Raw genomic sequence first — 22,056 nt, forward strand, 5'->3', positions numbered from 1 at the left:
GATACGTAACAGGCAAAATTTTCAAATGCTTCTCCTTCGCAAACTGAAGACTTATAAAACTCTCAGTACTGCCCGTATCTATAAGGGCCTTCACTTCCAACCCATTAACTTGAGCCGTAACTATAGCTTTGTTTAGGCCATGAGCAAATGCAGCAGAAATTGATGCAATAAACGCCCTATCTAAAGGCTGAATAGTCACAGAGGAGGAGGTGGTAGAGGAGGGCCCTCCCACACCAGGAGAGGAGGAGGTAATTGAACCTGATGATTTGCACACGCGTGCATAATGACCTCTCTTGCCGCATTTACTACACACAGCCTCCCGAGCAGGACACTTCAGACGAGGGTGCCGGATATTCTCACAAAAATAACACTTCTGAATCCTAGAGGCAACAGCCGCCGAAGTAGAAATTGTTTCAGAATCTAGTAAACCACTCCCATTAAGTCCACATAATTCCTTTTCATCCGAAACTGCCGAAACCATAGTCGCAGGCCGATTAAAAAGAGCATAAGAATCCGAACTTCTCTGAGCCACATCCAATGTAGAAGCTTGCTCAAAAGCACTTTTAAGATCCAAAGTCTTATTTTCTAACAACCGCTGACGAATTGATCTAGACAGTAATCCATTAATAAAAGCATCCCGTACCGATTCTTCCTTATATTCTTCAGCCGTCACGGCCTTATAATTACAGTTAACACTAAGGCACCGAAGTGCTTGTAAATAAGTATCCAAAGATTCTCCCACCTGCTGCCTACGGGCAGATAGAAGGTGACGTGCAAATACCTCATTCTTTGGTTTAACAAAAATCTTTTCCAATGTAGAAATAGTCACTTCATAAGTTTTACAGTCCAAAATATATTTATATACATCCGGAGCAATGTAGTTGATCAGCATATTCAGCTTATTTAGAGACTCTTGATCCAACACGCCCAAAAAGTTTTTAAATGTACAATACCAATGTTTCCATTTATCATCCACTCCAGCAGAATTGGGGTCAGCCTTGAATCATTCTGGTTGAAGATATCGCTCCATTCTAACATAAAGTTAATAAATTGAAATAAAGAATAGATTTGCCTTCCAAAGCTAGGCTTTATTATCTTTAAAATCTGCAGCACATCTTCCCACATCCAGTCCCAACCAAAGCTGGAAAAGAACTGAATTTAAGGTGGCCACAACACATCATGTGATCATCAACTACCAATGAGATTACAACATATATCCCAAGGCAGTTAACAAACAACCAATCACAATACTTTTACTAAACAAGGAATAATCACCACAGGAACCAAATGTAATATTTCCAATTTTGCTGATGACACGAAACTGGGTGGGATTGTGAGTTGTGAGGAGGATGCAAAGAGGCTTCAAGGCGATTTAGACAAGTTGAGTGAGTGGGCAAATACATGGCAGATGCAGTATAACGTGGATAAATGTGAAGTTATCCACTTCGGTAGGAAAAACAAAAAGGTAGAGCATTATTTAAATGGTGATAGATTGGGGAATGTTGATGTACAAAGGGACCTGGGTGTCCTTGTACACCAGTCACCCTAAGCAAGCATGCAGGTGCAGCAAGCAGTTAGGAAGGCAAATGGTATGTTGGCCTTCATTGCAAGAGGATTTGAGTACAGGAGCAAGGATGTCTTACTACAGTTATACAGTGCCTTGGTGAGACCACACCTGGAGTATTGTGTGCAGTTTTGGTCTCCTTACCTAAGAAAGGATATACTTGCCATAGAGGGAGTGCAGCGAATGTTCACCAGACTGATTCCTGGGATAGCAGGACTGCCGTATGAGGAGAGATTAGGTCGACTAGGCATGTATTCACTAGAGTTTAGAAGAATGAGAGGGGACCTCATTGAAAGGTATACAATTCTGACAGAGCTAGACAGACTGGATGCAGGGAGGATGTTTCCCCTGGCTGGGGGGTCTAGAACGAGGGGTCACAGTCTCAGGACACGGGAGAGGACATTTACGACTGAGATGAGGAGAAATTTCTTCACTCAGAGGGTGGTGAACCTGTGGAATTCTCTACCACAGACAGCGGTGGAGGCCAAGGCACTGAATATATTTAAGAAGGGAATAGATAGGTTTCTAGACACAAAAGGCATCAAGGGCTATGGGGAGAGTGCAGGGATATGGTATTGAGATAGAGCATCTGCCATGATCATATTTAATGGCTGAGCAGACTCAAAGGGCCGAATGGCCTACTCCTGTTCGTATTTTTCTATGTTGCTGTGGCGGAGCCACCAAAGGACTCAGAGCAGTTGTACATAATTCCTTTAACAGCATTGTAGTCATAACCTGTGTCTGTACCTTTAATTACTTTGTTTAACTGTACTATGTCTAGTTACCTTTACAGCGCGGTTTTAACGTGATGACATCATGCCGTTAGTCATGTGACCTCACAATGGCGGGAAGAACGTGATGACGTCATGACGTCATCCAACGGACCAGCCCACCTGTCCTCGTGGAGTCTCCAGAGAGAACAGACCTACTATCAACGTGTTCCAGCAGTTTCCAGTCTAAACCAGTTTAAACCAGTTTTGTTTCATTAAAATTCTTTGTTTTAATTGCCTGAGTCGAACTCAGTCTTTTCGCTAGGAACCTCCGTTCCTACATTGGTGACCCCGAATTCTACGAACGTTTTTTCGTGGAAGATTTCGTCATGGATACGAACGCCGTGACCCTGAAACTGCCACAATTCTGGGAGCAGCAGCCAGCCGCCTGGTTTATTCAGGCTGAAGCTCAATTTGCAATTCGGAACATTGTCGCGGATTCGACCCGGTATTATTATGTGGTCTCCGCCCTCGACAGCGCCACAGCCTCGCGGATCGTCAGTCTCCTCGCTAGCCCATCGGATGACGGCAAGTACGATACTCTAAAGGCGCGGTTGCTCCAGGTCTTTGGCCTCTCGAAGTCGGAGTGCGCTCACAGACTTCACGCTATGCCCGGCCTCGGGGACTCCAAACCGTCTGAGCTCAAGGTGCTGAACCGCAATGTTTTCTCTTCAGAGAATTGTTCCTCTGTAAACTTCCGGAACCAGCACAAACTGCCTTAGCCAGCTCTGCGATCACAGACTGTGCTGAACTCGTGGCAGAAGCTGACAAAATATTCATGGTAACCCAACAATGCTGCACAGCCATGAGGCATCCAACCCCCACAGGCGCGACTCCAGCTCCTCAGGCGGTGGGCTGGTGCTACTACCACACACGTTTTGGTGTGAAAGCCAGACGCTGCCATCCTCCCTGCAGTTTTTTGCCCAAAAATGAAACAACAACAAATCTCCCGCGGCGTTTTTCGCGAAGGAGGACCGGGTCTAAAGGGCGCAACGCGGCCGCGATGTCCATTGGATCGTCAAGGAAGTTCCTTTACATCACAGACTCCCTATCAGGTCGTCTTTTTCTCTGTGACACCGGCTCGCAATGCAGTATCCTCCCCGCGTCGAGGCTGGACCTCCAAACCGGGGCCCATGGCCTTCCCCTCGAGGCAGCTAATGGTGCGGCCATTCACACCTTCGGAAAGTGGCGGGTCCAACTGAGCTTCGGCGGTCAGCGCTTCTTTTGGGAATTCATCACGGCCAAAGTCTCGCAGGCCATCCTGGGGGCGGATTTCCTTTGTGTGAATGGGTTCCTCGTCAATGTCTGGCACTGCCGTCTCATCAATGCGGCCACGTTCAATTCGATCCCCTGCCACCGCAGCACCGCCGTGTTGTGGTCCGTCGCCTGTGCGTACCCATCGTCAGATAAATTAATTCATCTCCTCGGGGAGTTCCCGGACCTCACCAGACCAACATTGTCTTCCTCGGTCACTAAGCATGGTGTGGAGCACCATATCAGCACGACGGGTTCCCCGGTTTACGCATGGGCCCGAAGGCTGGAACCCGGCAAGCTCGCGGTGGCAAAGGCACAGTTTGACACAATGGAGCGGCTGGGAATTATTTGACGATCGAATAGTCCCTGGTCTTTGCCGCTCCACATCGTACCGAAGCCCGGTGGCGGTTGGCGCCCCTGCGGTGACTACTGATGTCTGAACGACGCTACTACCCCCGATCGGTACCCGATCCCACATATACAAGATTTCTCGGCCCATTTGGCGGGAAAGTCCATTTTTTCTAAGGTCGACCTCGTCCGCGGGTATCACCAGGTCCCCGTTCATCCGCAGGATGTTCCAAAAACTGCTGTTATCACACCGTTCGGGCTTTTCGAGTTCCTGAGAGTGCCGTTCAGTTTAAACAATGCAGCACAGGCTTTCCAGCGGCTTATGGACTCTGTGCTCTGTGACCTGCCTTTCATTTTCGTCTATCTTGACGACATCCTCATCGCCAGTGCTAGCAAGGAGGAGCACATCGGGCATCTTCATACTCTCCTCACACGCCTTAGCCAGCATGGCTTAATCATCAACACGGCCAAGTGCAAGTTTAGCCTGCAAACCATCGACTTTCTGGGGCATCGTTTCACCTCGGATGGCACCATCCCCCTAGCAACGGAGGTGGAAGCCGTCCCATTTTTTCCGCACCCGCAGACCATCAGGGCTCTCCAGCACTTCCTGGGAATGGTACATTTATACCACCGTTTCGCCCCCAAGGCGGCTCTACTTATGCAACCTTTGTACAAGGCCCTCAAGGGAAAATCTGGCAAAGACACAGTCGGCCGGACAATCGAAATGGACCAGGCTTTCGGGAACACCAAGAGGGCCTTGGCTGATGCAACCATGTTGGCGCACCCTCTTCCAGGCGCCACCATTGCCCTTACTATGGAAGCGTCCGACTACGCCATCGGGGCAGTGCAAGAGCAATGGGTCAATGGCACGTGGCAACCACTGGTGTTTTTCAGCCGTCAGCTGAGAAAAAATGACAGAAAATACAGTACATTTGACCGGGAGCTACTGGCACTTTTCCTGGCCATCCGCCATTTCAGGTTTTTGTTAGAGGGACGTCCCTTCACAGCTTTTGTCGACCACAAGCCGCTTACCTTCGCAATGTCGAAGACCACAGCTCTGTGGTCGGCTCGTCAGCAACGTCACCTGACGTACATTTCAGAGTTCACGACGGACATTCAACATGTGTCTGGTAAGGAAAACCTCATGGCGGATTGTCTCTCCCGCGCGACGGTCCAGGCAGTTCATCTCGGTATTGATTACGCTCGCATGGCTGAGGATCAGATATCGGACCCAGAGGTTCAAGCGTACAGATCCGTCCCGTCGAGTTTTCAACTGGCCGACATCAGCTTTCAGGCCGCGGGCACAACGCTCCTTTGCGATGTCTCCATGGGCGTTCCTCAACCCATCGTACTAGCCGAGTGGCGCCAGGCGGTTTTCAACGCGATACACGGGTTGTCGCACCCGGGTATGCGGACTTCACAGCGTCTTATGTCAACAAAGTTCATCTGGAAAGGTATGCACCTGGACGTCCGGGACTGGACCAACACCTGCGTGGTCTGCCAGAAGGCCAAAGTCCAGTGACATGTCAAGGCACCACTAGCTCCGTTCATTGTTCCGGAGCGTCGTGTTGACCACGTGCACGTGGACCTCGTTGGGCCGCTGCCACCTTCCCGTGGTTTTAATCATCTCCTTACCATGGTGGACCGCTCCACCAGGTGGCCAGAGGCAATTCTTTTGGTTTCCACCACCTCGGCGGATGTGGCTAGAGCCTTCATCTACTGCTGGGTCGCTCGGTTCGGCGTACCGGCAGACATCTCCTCCGATCGCAGGTCACAGTTTACCTCAGTGCTTTGGAACGCTGTAGCTCAAGGGCTCGGCGCCAAACTTCATCGCACCACCGCCTATCATCCACAGGCTAACGGCCTGTGTGAGCGATTCCACAGGTCGCTCAAAGCCGCCTTACGGGCCAGTCTTCAAGGCACAGGATGGGTGGACAGGCTTCCTTGGGTCTTGTTAGGTCTTCGCATGGCGCCCAAGGATGATCTCCAATCTTCTTCAGCGGAGTTAGTTTACGGCCAGCCACTCCGAGTTCCTGGTGATTTTCTTCCTTCTTCCACGGAGCCATGGTCCACCTCTCAGCAGCTCGTCTGCCACCAGGAAGCAGCCCAGTGTTTCGTCCCGGTGCCTACTTCCAACCACGGCCTGCAGAATTCCCACGTACCAGTGGAGCTGAAGAGTGCCAAATACGTGTTCATCCATCATGATGCTCACCAGGACCCGCTCAAGCCTCCTTACACTGGTCCCTTCCGAGTCATCAAACCAGGAGACAAGTCTTTTGCTGTCGACGTCGGCGGTAAACTAGATCACATTTCGGTGGACCGCCTGAAGCCGGCTCATTTGGACTTAGACAGCCCAGTCGTCATTGCTCAGCCACCAAAGCGTGGCCGCCCACCTGCAACCGCAGTGCCGCTCCAACCGCTCCCGCCCGCCAGTTCAACTTCACCCGCCGCACCAGCTCAGCCACAGTCGCCAGCTAGCTTGACCACCAGTCATCAACTTCCTCTGCCTGACTATCGAAGTCGATCAGACAGACTGGTCAGACCGCCTCCTCGTCTCACGTTTTCTGGGGGCGCATGCGGCGGAGCCACCAAAGGACTCAGAGCAGTTGTACATAATTCCTTTAACAGCATTGTAGTTATAACCTGTGTCTGTACCTTTAATTACTTTGCTTAACTGTACTATGTCTAGTTACCTTTACAGCGCGGTTTGAACATGATGACGTCATGCCGCTAGTCACGTGACCTCACAATGGCGGGAAGAACGTGATGATGTCATGACATCATCCAACGGACCAGCCCAACTGTCCTCGTGGAGTCTCCAGAGAGAACAGACCTACTATCAATGTGTTCCAGCAGTTTCCAGTCTAAACCAGTTTAAACCAGTTTTGTTTCATTAAAATTCTTTGTTTTAATCGCCTGAGTCGAACTCAGTCTTTTCGCTAGGAACCTCCGTTCCTACATTGCTATGTTTCTATTCCCTCTCTCTCTTTCCCTCTCTCACCCCTCTCCCTCTCTCCTCCCATTCCCTCTCTCGCTGTCCCTCTCTCCCTCCAGCCCCCTATTCCCCCTCTCTCCCCCGATACCCCACTCTCTCGCTCACTCTCTCTCCCTCTCTCTCTCCACCTCTCCCCATCTCTCTCTATCCCTCTCTCCCTCTCTATCTCTTTCTCCACCTCTCTGTCTCTCTCCCCTCTCGTTCTCTCTGCCCCACAATCCCTCCTCTCTCTCTGCACTCTCTATGTCTCTCCCCCTCTCTATCCCCCACAATCCCCCTCTCTCTCCCCGTCTCTCTCTTCACTTCTCTCTCTCCCCCGCGATCCCTCTCTCTCTCTCCCTCTCTCTCTTCCCCCCACAATCCCCTCTCTCCCTCTCCATCTCTCTCCACTGATACCCCCTCTCTCTCCCTCACTCTCTCCTTCTCTCTCTCCCTCTCTCTCTCCACCTCTCCCCTCTCCCTCTCTATCTTTTTCTCCCCACTCTGTCTCTCTCTCCTCTCTCTCGCCCCCACACTCCCCCCCGCTCTCTCCCCTTTCTCTCTAGGTCTCTCCTCCTCTCCATCCCCCACAATCCCCCCTCTCTCCCCGTCTCTCTCTCCCCACTCTCTTCCACTCTCTCTCTCCCCACTCTCTCCCCCTCTCTCTCTCAAACCCCCTCTCTCCCCACACTCTCTCTCTCCCTCTCTATCTCTCGCTCTCTCTCTCCCCATCTCTCTCTCGCTCCCTCCCCCTCTCTCTCTGCCCACTCTCTTCCCCTCTCTCTCTCCACTTCCTCTCTCTCCTCACGCTGTCTCTCTCCAGCTCTCTATCTTTCCCCACTCTCTTCCCCTCTCTCCCCCCTCTCTCCCCCACTCTCTTCCCCTACTCTCTCTCCCCTACTCTCTCTCCCCACTCTCTTCCCCTCTCTCTCTTCACTCTCTCTCTCCCCCCTCTCTCTCCCTCTCCCCTCTCTCTCCCCATCTCTCTCTCCCTCCCCCTCTCTCTCTGCCCACTCTCTTCCCCTCTCTCTCTCCCCCTCTCTCTCTCCACCCCCTCTCTCTCCTCATGCTGTCTCTCTCCAGCTCTCTATCTCTCGCTCTCTCTCCCCCTCTCTCTCTCCTCCTACTCTCTCCCCTCTCTCTCTCTGTAATGATATCAGCAAATAGTGATGGTATTTGCCTGTTTGATTATGATGCCTTACCAGCATATTTGCCTGTTTGATTATTTATGCCTTACCAGCAGAGGGCATGTGAGAGAGAGAGTTTAGTTTTAGTTTCGTTTTGGATGTCTCTCTAAGATGGTGTCTCCTGTAATGCTGTTAAGTTAGATGAACATACTTTAGATTAAAAGACACTCTCTTTCATGAATGTGTCGTCATTGAACCCACATAGAAAACAATACATGGTGACAGAAGTGATTGAAAGAGATGAAGAGGAAAAATCTGAAGTTAAATCAGCTCTCCACATATTAGCAAGCCAAAAGAGAACATCGTTACTTACCATTGGAGAATAGCTAACGAAGTGAAAAAATGGAAGGTTTACACCCACCGGCGAAGCTTCAGTTGACAGGTAATGTGGCTGAAAATTGGAGGAGGTTCAAACAACGTTTGGAGTTGTATTTAGCAGCAATCAGAGCTGACGAGAAAAGTGATAAAATGAAAGCATCAGTGTTCTTACATGTCGTGGGTGATGAAGCACTGGAGGTGTATAATAACTTCACATTCGCTGCTGATGGAGACAAAATGAAGCTGGATATAATAATGGAACAGTTTGAGGCCTACTGCATACCTAAAAGTAACGTGACGTTTGAGAGGCACAGATTTTTCACATGTGTACAGAAAACGGGAGAGACTATTGATCAGTATGTGACTGAACTGAGAAACAGAAGCAAAACGTGTGAATTTGGGGGACTGACAGACTCGCTGATAAAAGACAGACTGGTGTGTGGTAGTCCAGATAATGGTCTAAGGGAAAGACTGCTAAGAGAGCAAAATCTTGACCTGGGAAAAGCCATAGCACTATGTAGGGCTACAGAGACTGTGAAGTCGAAGGCAAAGGAGCTGTTCAGTGACAGTAGCTGCAACGAAGATGCAGTGAGAAAGAACGGACACAAACCGTTTAACAAAAAGGGCGCCAATGTGAAAAAAGAGGCGTGGCCAGCGAACAAAAATGAAAGGGGCAATCGAAAGTCATGTAGTCGATGCGGTACACAGCATCCACCAAATAAGTGTCCAGCATATGGTAAAACATGCAATAGTTGCAACAAAAACAACCATTATGCCCGTTGCTGTAAGAACCAAGCGCAACAAAGCAAGGTCCATACAGTAGATGAAAGCAAGATAGAGGAGTTCAATGTGGATGTTGTGTCTGAAAACAAAAAAGAAAAAAGAGACTGGATGTTGACACTAAAAGTGAATGACATACACAGTCCATTTAAATTGGATACTGGAGCACAAGTTAATGTGATATCAGAGACTGATTTTAAGAAAATTAGACCCAGACCAAAGATACATGGAATAAAAGTGAAAGTGACAGGATACTCAGGTACTGATATACCAGTGAAAGGAAGATGCATTGTCAAAGTGACACACAAGGACAGAGAGCACACGCTAGCATTAATCGTGGTGCCAAAGGATGTGCAGGCCATACTAGGTTTAAAAGCCTGTGAGAGACTGAACCTGGTAAAGAGAGTCCTCGTTGTGGAAAGCGAAGGAGAGACAGTCTATGATGAACTCATGAAAGAGTACAACGACCTATTTCAGGGTCTAGGCTGCCTTCCAGGAGAACACACAATCAGAGTAGATAAAAGTATGCCAACGTTCATACATCCATGCAGAAAAGTTCCGTTTGCTCTTCAAAAGCAACTGAAGGCAGAGTTGGACAGGATGGAAAGCCTGAACGTGATTCAGAAGATAGATGAGCCAACTGAGTGGGTGAGTTCCCTCGTTGTTGTGGACAAAAAGAATGGAAAGCTCAGAATTTGCCTGGATCTAAGAGATCTAAACAGAGCAATAAAGAGAGAGCACTTCAAGCTTCCTACACGTGAGGAAATCATGTCACAGTTTGCAAATGCAAAGTATTTCAGCAAGTTAGATGCATCATCAGGATTTTGGCAGATGAAACTGGACAAGGCAAGTTCAAGACTGTGCACGTTCAACAGTCCATTTGGCAGATACAGGTTCCTAAGGTTACCATTTGGCATTGCCTCAGCTCCTGAAGTGTATCACAAAACTATCCATATGATCTATGAGCACCTGGAGGGAGTTGATACATCAATGGATGACATCATAGTATGGGGAACCACGAGAACTGAGCATGACGAGAGACTGAATAAAGTGCTGGAAGCAACAAGGAAAACAAACCTGAAGCTGAATAGAGAGAAATGCCAGCTCGGGGTAACAGAACTGACATTCGTGGGAGATATCCTTAGCAGTGAGGGCATCAGGCCAGATCCCAGAAAGGCATCCGCCATTGAGAATATGCCAAAGCCACAATGCAAAAAGGACGTGCAGAGGGTAAATTCATATCCAACCTCTCAGAAAAGATGGCGCCACTGAGACGACTAACTGAAAAGAACATAGAATGGGAATGGAATCATGAGCATGAGAAGTCATGGAGCGATCTAAAGAAACTGCTCACAGAGGAACCAGTTCTGAGGTTTTATGACCCAGCGAGACCCATCAAGATATCATCAGATGCATCTCAGAGTGGGCTCGGTGCCGTTCTTCTGCAAAAATATGACTACTGGCAACCTATTGCATATGCATCGCGCTCAATGACAGACGCGGAGACGCGATATGCTCAAATAGAAAAGGAGCTGCTCAGCATCACATACGCCTGTGAAAGATTTCACCAGTTTGTGGCAGGACAAGCAATCAGTGTAGAGACTGACCATAAGCCCTTGATTGCATTGTTCCAAAAGCCACTAAATAGCTGTCCGCTTAGAATACAAAGAATGATGATCAGGCTGCAACGCTATACACTGAATGTTGCGTACACACCGGGTAAGCTGATGTACACAGCAGACACGTTGTCCAGAGCTGTTGACCCAAGAGAGCCCGCAAACACCAAAATGGATGAAAAAGTGAACGCCTACGTGGACATGATCACAAGTGCACTGCCCATAGCAGATGCAAAAATGGAGCTCATAAAGACTGAGACAAACAAAGATGAAACAATGAGACGACTGAGGAAAAGCATCTTGGATGGATGACCCAACATGAAGCAAGAGTGTTCACCTGACATGGCAGAGTACTGGAACTGCAGGGCGGAACTATCAGTGGTCGAAGACATCATCTACAAAGGAAGTAAAATAGTTATCCCAAAGAGTCTGAGAAGAGAGATGCTAAAAAGAATCCATGGAGGACATCTGGGAATCGAAAAGTGTAAGAAAAGAGCACGAGAGGTGATGTACTGGCCACGAATCAACCAAGATGTGACAAATGAGGTGTCAAACTGCACAATATGCCTGAAATATCGAGCAAGGAATCCGGTAGAACCACTAAAGCCACACCCAGCGCCAGACAGACCTTACCAGAAGGAAGGCGCTGACCTATTCGTATGTCAAGGGAAGGACTATCTTGTAGTCACAGGCTATTACTCCCTGTATCCAGAGGTTTGTAGACTGTACACCACCACTGCAGATGCTGTGATAACATGTATGAAAGCCATATTCTCCAGACATGGCGTGGCAAGCGAGGTCTTCACAGACAACGGACCCCAGTTTTACAATGCAAGTTTCCGACACTTTGCCAAAGAGTGGGACTTTGTCCACACAACGTCAAGTCCTCACTTTCCACAGTCCAATGGACTAGTGGAAAAATCGGTCCAGACAGTGAAAAGACTGATGTACAAGGCAAAAGACAGTGGAACTGACTTCTACCAGAGCATGCTTGTATACCGCACAACGCCGCTCGAGTGTGGTATGTCACCAGCCCAACTCCTTATGGGACGTCTGCTAAGGTCAAACCTACCCATCCCGGAGAACCTCCTGAAAACAAAAGAGGGGGAGAAAGTGAGGAAGTTCAAAGAACAACAGAAAGAAAAGCAAAAGTACTACTATGACAGAGGAACACAAAACCTACCTGAACTCCACACTGGTGACCAAGTAAGGTTCAAAGACAAAACAAACATATGGACTCAGAAGGGAACTGTCCTGAGTGAAGTTCAACCAAGATCATACACCATTCAGACAGATGAGGGTGCTGTTCTGCGAAGAAATCGTCGAGATCTTCTCATGGGACCAGCCACAGCAAGTCAAAAGACTGATACTGTTGAACAACCTGATCACACAGCTGAGAAACCATCATCGGAGGCAACAACTCAGATTCAAGGACAATCAATCAGAAAATCCTCAAGACACGTGAAGCCTCCTGAGAGACTCATTGAGCAAATTTAAGTACTCTTGTTATAGAAGGAAGTAATGTTATCTTATTCTTTCTTCAAGTTCTAGTGTATTTACATATTTCATGTGAACACACAAAGCAAGGTTAAAAAACCTTGATAATGATAATAATAATGTAAGTTCATTAAGTGTTACAGTTAAAATGCAGAGTAATACAAAGAAAACATGTTGTTAGATAAAAGTAAAATACTTTTGTTTTAAGAAAGGGAGATGTAATGATATCAGCAAATAGTGATGGTATTTGCCTGTTTGATTATGATGCCTTACCAGCATATTTGCCTGTTTGATTATTTATGCCTTACCAGCAGAGGGCATGTGAGAGAGAGAGTTTAGTTTTAGTTTCGTTTTGGATGTCTCTCTAAGATGGTGTCTCCTGTAATGCTGTTAAGTTAGATGAACATACTTTAGATTAAAGACACTCTCTTTCATGAATGTGTCGTCATTGAACCCACATAGAAAACAATACACCCTCCACTCTCTCTCTCTCCCCCTCTCTCTCTCCACCCCTTCTCTCTCCCCACACTCTCTCTCTCTCTCTCTCTCTTCCCCCTCTCTCTCCCTCTCCCCGGCCAGCAGGGGTCCAGTGACGGGCCATGTCACAGGGAGCTGAAACAAGCCCGGCCCGCGCTGCACGGCAGCCACAACAGTGGGGTACCGCACGTGCGCAGCCTCTTGGTAACGGTGCGCGAGGGGATCGGGTGCGCATGCGTAGAAATGTGGGTTTTTACCGCCCATGCGCATGCGCAGAAGGACACAAAAATGTTGGCGCAGAGAATCACTTTGATTAAAATCGGACTGGCTCCACCTCCAAAACGCCAGTCCCTGAGTGAAAGCGGAGTGTGATCGTGATAGTGGCAAAACATTTGAGACCCTTAGAATTAGTTCACACCACAGGCGAGCAAGAACCGCTGGTACAGATCGGCCTCTGATTGCACACAGCGGCCGGATTTTACTTTCCTTTGAACTAAATTAAAGGGAATATTTTTAAAATTTAACGGGCAGCTGAATTGCTGTCGCTTGTTTTACATTATCACCCAAAGTCAAGGCTACGCCCCTTGTACAATATTCCTCTCGCTGTTGTATTGGAACCGTTATTAACTCTTTTACTGCAACATTGCTCAAATAGCAAACAACGTGTTAACTTTAATGTGCTAAGAACCAAGGGGGTAATTTGATTGGAAGTGATTGTGTAAAATGTGTGCTATTGAATTGGCCGCCCGTTATAAGCCACGCCTGATCTTCCTTCCCGTGGAGGTAAATTGCAGGGAATTTTGGCCGCAGTTTATAACGGGCGGCCAATTCGACAGCATCCATTTTTACGCTATCACCAATGGTTAGAATGACTGCCCAACAATGATTTTCCCTTTAAGCCTCTCAGTAATTAATGATAGTGTAGCTTCTTTGGAGCAACAAGTAAATAACCACATCGACACTGGGAACAATTGGGAAACTGGCATGTTGGGGAAAATGGGGAAAAGTTGAAACTCTATAGCCTCGAAATTAAGCTGTGCTTATACCATTGCCATAAGTTGTTCTGTTCAATTTTTTTTAAGGGAGGGAACAACACTTTTTACTTTAAAATGGATAACTGAAACTGTAAAATAGCAAAGAAATTCCATGCACAATAAGGGTGCAGCTTCTTCTTCTTAGGCAGTCCCTCGGAACTGAGGATGACTTGCTTCCACATTAAAAATGAGTTCTCAGGTGACTGATGAGTCCAATGCAGGACCTACAGTCTCTGTCACAGGTGGGACAGATGGTGGTTGAAGGGGCGGGTGGGTTGGGTGCTTGGGCTGATGTGCGCTCCTTGCGCTGCCTGCACTTGGCTTCCGCTTGCTCCCGGCAAAGGGACTCGAGGTGTTCAGCGCCTTCCTGGATGCTTCTCCTCCACTTTGTGCGGTCTTGGGCCAGGGATTCCCAGGTGTCGGTGGGGATGTTGCACTTTTTCAAGGAGGCTTTGAGGGTGTCCTTGAAGCGTTTCCTCTGCCCACCTGGGGCTCTCTTGCCGTGCCGGAGCTCCAAGTAGAGCGCTTGTTTTGGGAGTCTCGTATCGGGCATGCGGACAATGGGACCCATCCATCGGAGCTGATTGAGCATGGTCAAAGCTTCGATGCTGGGGATGTTGGCCTGAGCAAGAACACTGACATTGGTGTGCTCATCCTGCCAATGGATTTGCAGGATCTTGCGGAGGCAGCGTTGGTGGTACCTCTCTAGTGCTTTGAGGCATACAGCAGGGCGGGTATCACTGCTGCTCTGTAGGCCATGAGCTTAGTGCCGGGTTTGAGGTCCTGGTCTTCAAACACTCTCTTCCTCAGGTGACCAAAGGCTGCACTGACACACTGAAGGCGGTGTTGGACTTTGTCATCGACGTCTGCCCTTGTTAACAGTAGGCTCCCGAGGTATGGAACGTGGTCCACGTTGTTCAAGGCCTTGTCATGGATTTTTATAATCGGGAGGCAGTACTGTGTGGCGGGGGGCAGGTCGGTAGAAGACTTTTGTCTTAGTGTAAGGCCCATGCTCTCGTACGCTTCGGTGAAGGTGTTGATGATGGTTTGGAGTTTGACCTCTGAGTGAGCACAGACACAAGCGTCATCTGCATACCGTAATTTGACGACAGAGGACGGGACGACCTTGGATCTGGACTGGAGGCGACGAAGGTTGAACAGTTTCCCGTTTGTTCTGTAAATTAGGTCCACTCCAGTGGGGAGCTTACTGAGGGTGAGATGGAGCATTGCAGCAAGAAAGATCGAGAAGAGCGTTGGTGCGATGACACAGCCTTGCTTGACCCCGGTTCGTACGTGAATTGGGTCTGTGGTGGAACCATTGGTCAGGATCATGGCTTGCATGTCGTCGTGAAGCAGGCGGAGGATAGTGACAATCTTTTGAGGGCAGCCGAATTTGAGGAGGACACTCCATAATCCCTCACGGTTGACAGCACAACTACAACTCTAACAATTGTGAGCATTTCTAAGCGATTTATGTCTCGCTAGCAAATATACAGGATACAGCGTTCTTTCTTACATTTTCCCATGTACTGTGTTTGAATGTCTAGCGATCTTTTCATCCTCCTGCCATCTGTCTTGCAGGAATATCCTGTAAGGAGGCAACAATAGTTAATAAAAAGAATAACTTTGAACCTTTCTTGTTTCTAACAACTGACAGAATGACACAGTTCCGTTGCCCTTACTGTGATAAAAAATAATATTTTTTACACATTATCGATTACTTATTGGATTCTTCATTAGTGGTCACAGTGCAGACTTAGGGTCATGGTAAGATACTCCTAGCTGTTCTTGAAACGTGCAGATAATACATTATAGTCCGGGTACTATTTACGACTCAGGTCAAGGCAGGTTAATGCATAGTTCACTGAGCGCTTGATAGTTTGCTTGCTGACATTAGAGCTAGCTGAGACAATGGCCTGGACTGCGTATGCAAAGCTTGTACATGGCTGTAACTGGCCCACAAGCGCCGGATTGCCACGTGCGATGTGCAGGTGCAACTAGCCGGAACTTGCGACCTGTCAAGTTTCAGCTTAACTGATCATATGAATCTGCAGGAAATGGACATTCGCTGGCAGAAAGTTGGGCTATTTGCCCAACTACTACCCAGCAAATGCCCATGAAACCTTTACACCTGGCAAAAGCAGGCATTACCAGTGTAAGGGTTTAAATAAATATTAAAATAACAATTTTAAAATGATCCATTCAAAAACCTTTCAAATTAGTTTGTTATTTTTGGTCCCTTGAAAATGTTTACATTTATTTTTCAAAACATTAATTTTTTGTTTTAAATATTTAATTAAATTGTATTTTAATTGATTTTGACCATGTGATGATTTATTTTTATTTCAGTGTTGTGAAAGTATGTTTTTTTAGGTGATTCCCTTTATGCTTATGGGGATTCCGTGTGTAAATGGAATCCCCTTAAGCATAATGGGAATCCCCCTTTGTGATTGGCTGGGACACTCCACGTGATCCTTGGGATGCTTGCGAACCGCATGTGTTCCTGGGATACTTGGAACATTAGGCAGGCGTACATCCTCAGGCCCAGGATCATGAATCTTCGAAGGTCCCAAAACATCTGGCAGGTGCGGAGTTTACTTGCGGTTCAGAGGCATTCGCCCGCAGGAACCCTCCGAGCACAATTCGAATATCTGGTGCTGCATAAACGGACAGCTGATCCGATGCCGCCCGCCTTGCGCCATGGCCCAAGATGCATTTCTAGCCCAAAGAAATGATCCCTGAATTATGCCATCCCATTCAATTCAAACATTGCAGGTGCTTAACATTCAGGTCTTTTTTTATTGATTGCTGTGTCTGGGATAAAATCTTGCAGTGAGTGTATGAGTGGGGCGGAGCCAACTGTGGTCATTTTAACTTTCGGCGATGTTGTAAAATGGGCGATATCGAACCGGACGCCCATTACACCTTGCCCAATTTTCCCTTCCATGCACTTCATTGGAAAGGAAAATAAACCAAGGTGTAATGGGTGGTGAATTCAATAACGTCAATTTCATGCCATCGCCCAATGTTGAAGTTACCCTCAATGATTCTATGTGGTCCCTTTGAGACACAGACCTCAATCCAGGGACTTCCAGTTTTAATCTAATATTAAGCAAGATATAATCTTATGTTTAATCTTCATCTTTGATTTTATATTTGACTGCTTGCTCTTACAACAACTTTCAGCCTGAAGCCTGCACTGAGGAGCGGCAGTTCAATTGCTCCATGGTAGCGATTTGCCATTTAAGAATCGAGTGAAGATGTTTCAAGAATCAACGTTATGTTGTAGATCTCAGACAGGAAACTTGTTTTGACATTTCCAGAAGAACTGGATTGCTTGCCTGTGTTATAAATATAATCTCTGTGTTGAATACTGCGTATTTGTCTGTTGAACGCCAACCAGATTAGTTCTGACGAAGGGTCATCGACCTGAAACGTTAACTCTGTTTCAATCTCCACAGATGCTGCCTGACCTGCTGAGTATTTCCAGCATTTTCTGTTTTCATTTCAGATTTCCAGCATCCGCAGTAATTTGCTTTTGAACCAGATTCGTCTGTTGGCTTCTAACTTGATGGAACGTTTGTTCGTGTGTCACCTGGTGCCACGTGATCGATTGCAGTAACCTCATTGCAGCGACAGTAACTCATCCAATGTCATTGGCCCGTATTTTCCCATGCCTACGGGTGTGTATGAGCTGTGTACACACCCGTAGGGACATCGGAAATGCCGGTTTCAGGCACGCGAAGCACATGCGCTGAAAACCGGCATTTCCGATCTGTCCAGAATCCTCTTGACAGATCGGACGCCTGCCCGGGAGAAGGGCCTCTGCGGGGGGGGGAGTTCCGCTTTCTGCAGCACCTCCGCCCACTGAAAACCCTTAGAAATCTTACGCCTGGTAAAAGCAGGTGTAAGGTCTGCTTTTACCAGCATAAGAGTTTTAAAAAATGTTTCACTCATTTATAATTTAAAAATACTTTTATAAAAATAAGTTTATTTTTAGCCTCGTAAAAAACTTTAATTATTTTTTCCAGAGAAATTAAATTATTGTTTAAAATATTTAATTTAATGTAATTTTAACTCATTTTAAAAATGTGATGGTTTTTGTTTAATTGATTTAATGCTTTAGTGTCTTTTGGGGGTTACCTCCATTCATACTTTTGACGGGTCTGTCTGTCAGAAGTATGAAGAGAGATTCCCTTCTTTCATTGGCTCACCTGGCCCAGGTGATCCCAGGGACGCTTGCGAACTGCCTGCGCACCTGGGAAACGTGGGCCCTGCGCATTTTGACATTGGAGAGGCCCAGGAGCTGATGGAACTCGGGAGCCCTCAGGTAAGTGTGTAGACTTTTTTCTGATAGAAGGCATCCGCACGCAGGAAGCCTCCGATCGGAAATTATGGGCTTTTATCTTTAACAATATGCTTAGAATTGTCTTCCCCTTCAATGGACAATATCTAAACAGTACTATAAATAGGAACCTCAATCACACGTTCATCAATCTTACGCAACTAATGATTCAAAGACTAGTGTAGATTTCTATAGATTTCTCTAATTCTTTATTTCCATATCTTACTTCACGTTTATCGATATCCGAAACTGCGCCTATTATTACACATTTGGCTTACCATCTCGAACTTCTGAAGTGTCGACATTTGAGATAAAAGTCAGACCAGCATCCATGAAAACACGAACGCTGTTGGCACCACCTCCAAAAGTGCACCCAAGATCGTAGGAATTCATCTCTTCAAAGACCTATTGGCAGGCAAAACTTCAAATAGGAAAAGTGCACAATTGCGTAAAAGCAATGACGAAGGACATTTGTTTTTAGTATGAGACACAGATACACACATTTGTTTTTATTTTGAGACAATCCGAGTAACTACAGGCCGGTCAGTTTAACATCAGCGCTGGGTAAAGTTTTAGAAACAATAATCAAGGAAAAAATTAATGGGCACTTGGAGAGGTTTAAGCTAATTAAGGAGAGCCAACACGTGTATGATTAATCGAAGTGAATTTTTTGTTGAAGTAACAGAGAGGATTGATGAAGGGAATGCAATGGATGTTGTCGACATGGATTTTTGGAAGGCGTTTGACAAAGTAGCACATAGAAGGCTGGTTAACAAAATAGAGGCCCATGGAATAGGTGGGTCAGTGGCAGCTTGGATAAGGAATTGGCTTAAGGACAGAAAACAGTGAGTTGTGGTAAGTGGCTGTTTTTCAGACTGGAGGATGGGAGACAGTGGTGTTCCCCAAAGGTCAGTGCTGGGGCCACTGCTTTTTTTGATATATATAAATGACCTGGATATTGGAATACAGAGTAGAATTTCTAAATTTGCCGATGACACCAAACTTGGGTTGTGGCAAACATTGATGATGATATCAATCGACTGCTACAGGGCATAGAAAGGCTAGCAGAATGGGCAGACAAGTGGCAGATGGAATTTAATACAGAGAAGTGTGAGGTGATGCATTTTGTTAGAAGGAACAGGGAGAGGCAATATACACAGTTTTAAAGAGTGTGCCGGGACAGAGGGACCTGGGAGTTAATGTGTATGGGTCCCTGAAGGTGGCAGGACATATTGAGAGAGTGGTTAGCAAAGCATATGGGATCTTGGGCTTCATAAATAGAGGTATTGAGTACAAAAGTAGAGAAGTTATGCTGAACCTTTATAAAGCGCTGGTTAGGCCAAGACTGGAGTATTTCATCCAGTTCTGGTCATCACACTTTAGGAAGGATGTGAAGGCCCTTGAGAGGGTGCAGAGGAGATTCACCAGAATAGTTCCGGGGATGGGGAATCTTAACTACAAGGACAGGTTGGAGAAGCTGGATTTGTTTTCATTAGAGCAAAGGAGGTTGAGGGGTGTTTTGATAGAGGTGTACAAGATTATGACGGGTTTGGATAGGCTAGATGGGGAAAGGCTGTTCCCACTAGTTGATGGTACAAGGACTAGGGGACATGATTTAAGGTTTTGGGCAAGAGATACAGGGGGGATGTGAGGAAAAACTTTTTCACACAGTGAGTGGTGAGGACCTGGAACTCGCTGTCGACCGAAGTGGTGGAAGCGGAGACACTCAATGTTTTCAAGGGGAGACTGAATAGGTACTTGAGGGAAATAAACTTCTAGGGCTAAGGGGATAGAGCGGGGGAATGGGACTGAGTGCATTGCTTTACAGAGAGCCGGCACAGACTCGATGGCCGAGTGGCCTCCTTCTGTGCCGTTATGACTCGATGACAACTCCTATTTTCCTGGACAAATCCAAACCAATATGATTGTTATATTTTTTAATTCAACTATTGAGGCATTCCTCATGTTTTACTATTGATTTACTATATGTTCTGTTAGTTAATCTCAATTGAGACAATTGTAGGAATGAAGTCGCAGTTTTCAGTTCCCAAGGCCTAGTGATGGAAACAATCGGGATATCTGAAACTGTCCCGCGGCCAATGGTGACTATGGCATCAACGGCCTTGAAACACCCAACCTCTGGGTTCACGTATTAAAGTTGGCTGTTTCGAGCCAAAACCGCAGTATTGCTCTCTCTGCCCAACCTTACCCCTGTATTAGCTGCCGGCTCTGAGAAAGAAGGGAACACAGCTGGGAGGAAAGTGTCATGCGACACACTCCAGAAACAGTACAATTAACCTGTTAGCCCCGGTATAGGATATTTTAAATGGATATAGGCAGGGTTGAGGTTGCTATCCCTAAACTACAGTGCTTTCTGAAACCGAAACTTAAAGGGAATGGTTTTGAATCCTGACAAACCACGAACTGTAAATCACTTACTTTGTTGGGTGCAAGTTTATTCTTGTTGTTGAGGATATAGAGTGCGGTATCGACCACGGCGACATACACATTCCCTCTGTCTTCGGTTTTAACATACAGGTTAGTGTTACTTCCTGGGTAATAAAACTCCTTGGGCATATCTTTTATTGTAATCTGGATTAAAGAACAAAATGCGAGCGGAATAGCAAGTAGTGAATTACACGATTTTTTGGAATATGATGCGACTGTTCATTGACTGGCACTACCCAAATTATCAACACTATTATTTAAATATTAAGAGCCTGTGCACTTCCAATGGTAGATGGAAATCAAGAAAACATATGCTAAGAAACAACAGTGCGAAAAAAATTGTTTTATATTGGCAGATTTTAGGATATAAATGGGTAGAATTTTCCAAGTAGCTGTGGTACTGACTCTTGTGCAATGGTCAGCTTGGCAGAAAATCCCAGTTGCACTACCTTCCTTTTCCCAGGACAGAAGCAATTAGTACCGCTGAGTGAAATACCCAACTGGCATCGGGATGCCCAGGAAACTTCCGCCCATTGTGCCTTGGCCACCTATTTACCATCAGCCGCAGATGCCACACTTGATCCACATCCGTTTTTGAAAGAGGGTGTCCAATTGAACAGGTCTATGAAGACCGCTCCCTCCACTTATATAGGGCTCGCAGCTTTGTAGAATAAAATCACTGCTTTCCATCAGGTCTCCTCTGTTAGTCTGGAAGCAGCGTGGGGACAGAAAGTAAACATTCTTGTTAAAATAGAGTAAATAAGAAGAAACTTTCCACTGGCAGGAAGGTCGATAACCAGAGGAGGCAAATTTAAGTTAATTGGTAAAAGAACCAGAAGGGAGAGGAGGAGATTTTTCTTAAGGCAGCGAGTAGGTATGATCTGGAATGCACTGCCTGAAAGGGTGGTGGAGGCAGATCAATAGTAACTTTCAAAAGAGAATTAGATAAATACCTGAAAAGGAAAGGGCTGTGGGAAAAGAGCAAGGGACTGGGATTCAATTGAATAGTTCTTTCAAAGAGCTGGCTCAAACACGACGGGCCGAATTACCTCCTTCTCTGCTTTGGTTCTAAGCGCCGAAACAGTAAAATGCTAAGTGCATGAGTTCTTGAGTTCTTTATTTTGTACGAGAGCTGAGCTTAGCGTCACACTGGCGATTATCCGGCGCATCTGTACGTCATGAGTGCGGAGTAGTTTTGTTCCATCACTGTTAGCATGCTCCCCTGGGGTAAATGGTCGTACTTTGTGTTCTTGTCTGTTTTATTGTGTAGGAAGAAGACTGTGGGGGTAATTTTGAATGTTGGCGATAGTGTAAAACGGGCGAAGTCAGATTGGCCACCTCAAGAATTTCGGTTCAATTGAAGTCAAAGGAAATTAAAATCGGGAGAAATCTATAACAGGCGGCTGAGCCGATATCCCGCGCTTTACACTATCGCCCCAAAAGA

At 46.6% G+C, this 22,056-nt stretch overlaps 1 protein-coding gene across 1 annotated transcript in view; it reads right to left on the minus strand.

Annotated features, from left to right (window-relative positions):
• LOC147095707 (complement C4-like) overlaps nucleotides 1-22,056 on the minus strand; it is a 450,539-nt gene that overhangs the window by 112,459 nt on the left and 316,024 nt on the right. Inside the window, exons 14-16 of the mRNA XM_085974756.1 lie at nucleotides 20,604-20,756; nucleotides 18,443-18,569; nucleotides 15,336-15,407 (exon numbers count right to left, since the gene is read on the minus strand). Coding sequence (XP_085830882.1) covers nucleotides 15,336-15,407; nucleotides 18,443-18,569; nucleotides 20,604-20,756 — 352 coding nt within the window. The remainder of the gene's footprint in view (nucleotides 1-15,335; nucleotides 15,408-18,442; nucleotides 18,570-20,603; nucleotides 20,757-22,056) is intronic.

This window comes from Somniosus microcephalus, unplaced genomic scaffold (assembly GCF_052327205.1).
Source record: "Somniosus microcephalus isolate GS21.2 unplaced genomic scaffold, FLI_Smic_1.0 unresolved_chr1, whole genome shotgun sequence".
Lineage (NCBI taxonomy): Eukaryota > Metazoa > Chordata > Chondrichthyes > Squaliformes > Somniosidae > Somniosus > Somniosus microcephalus.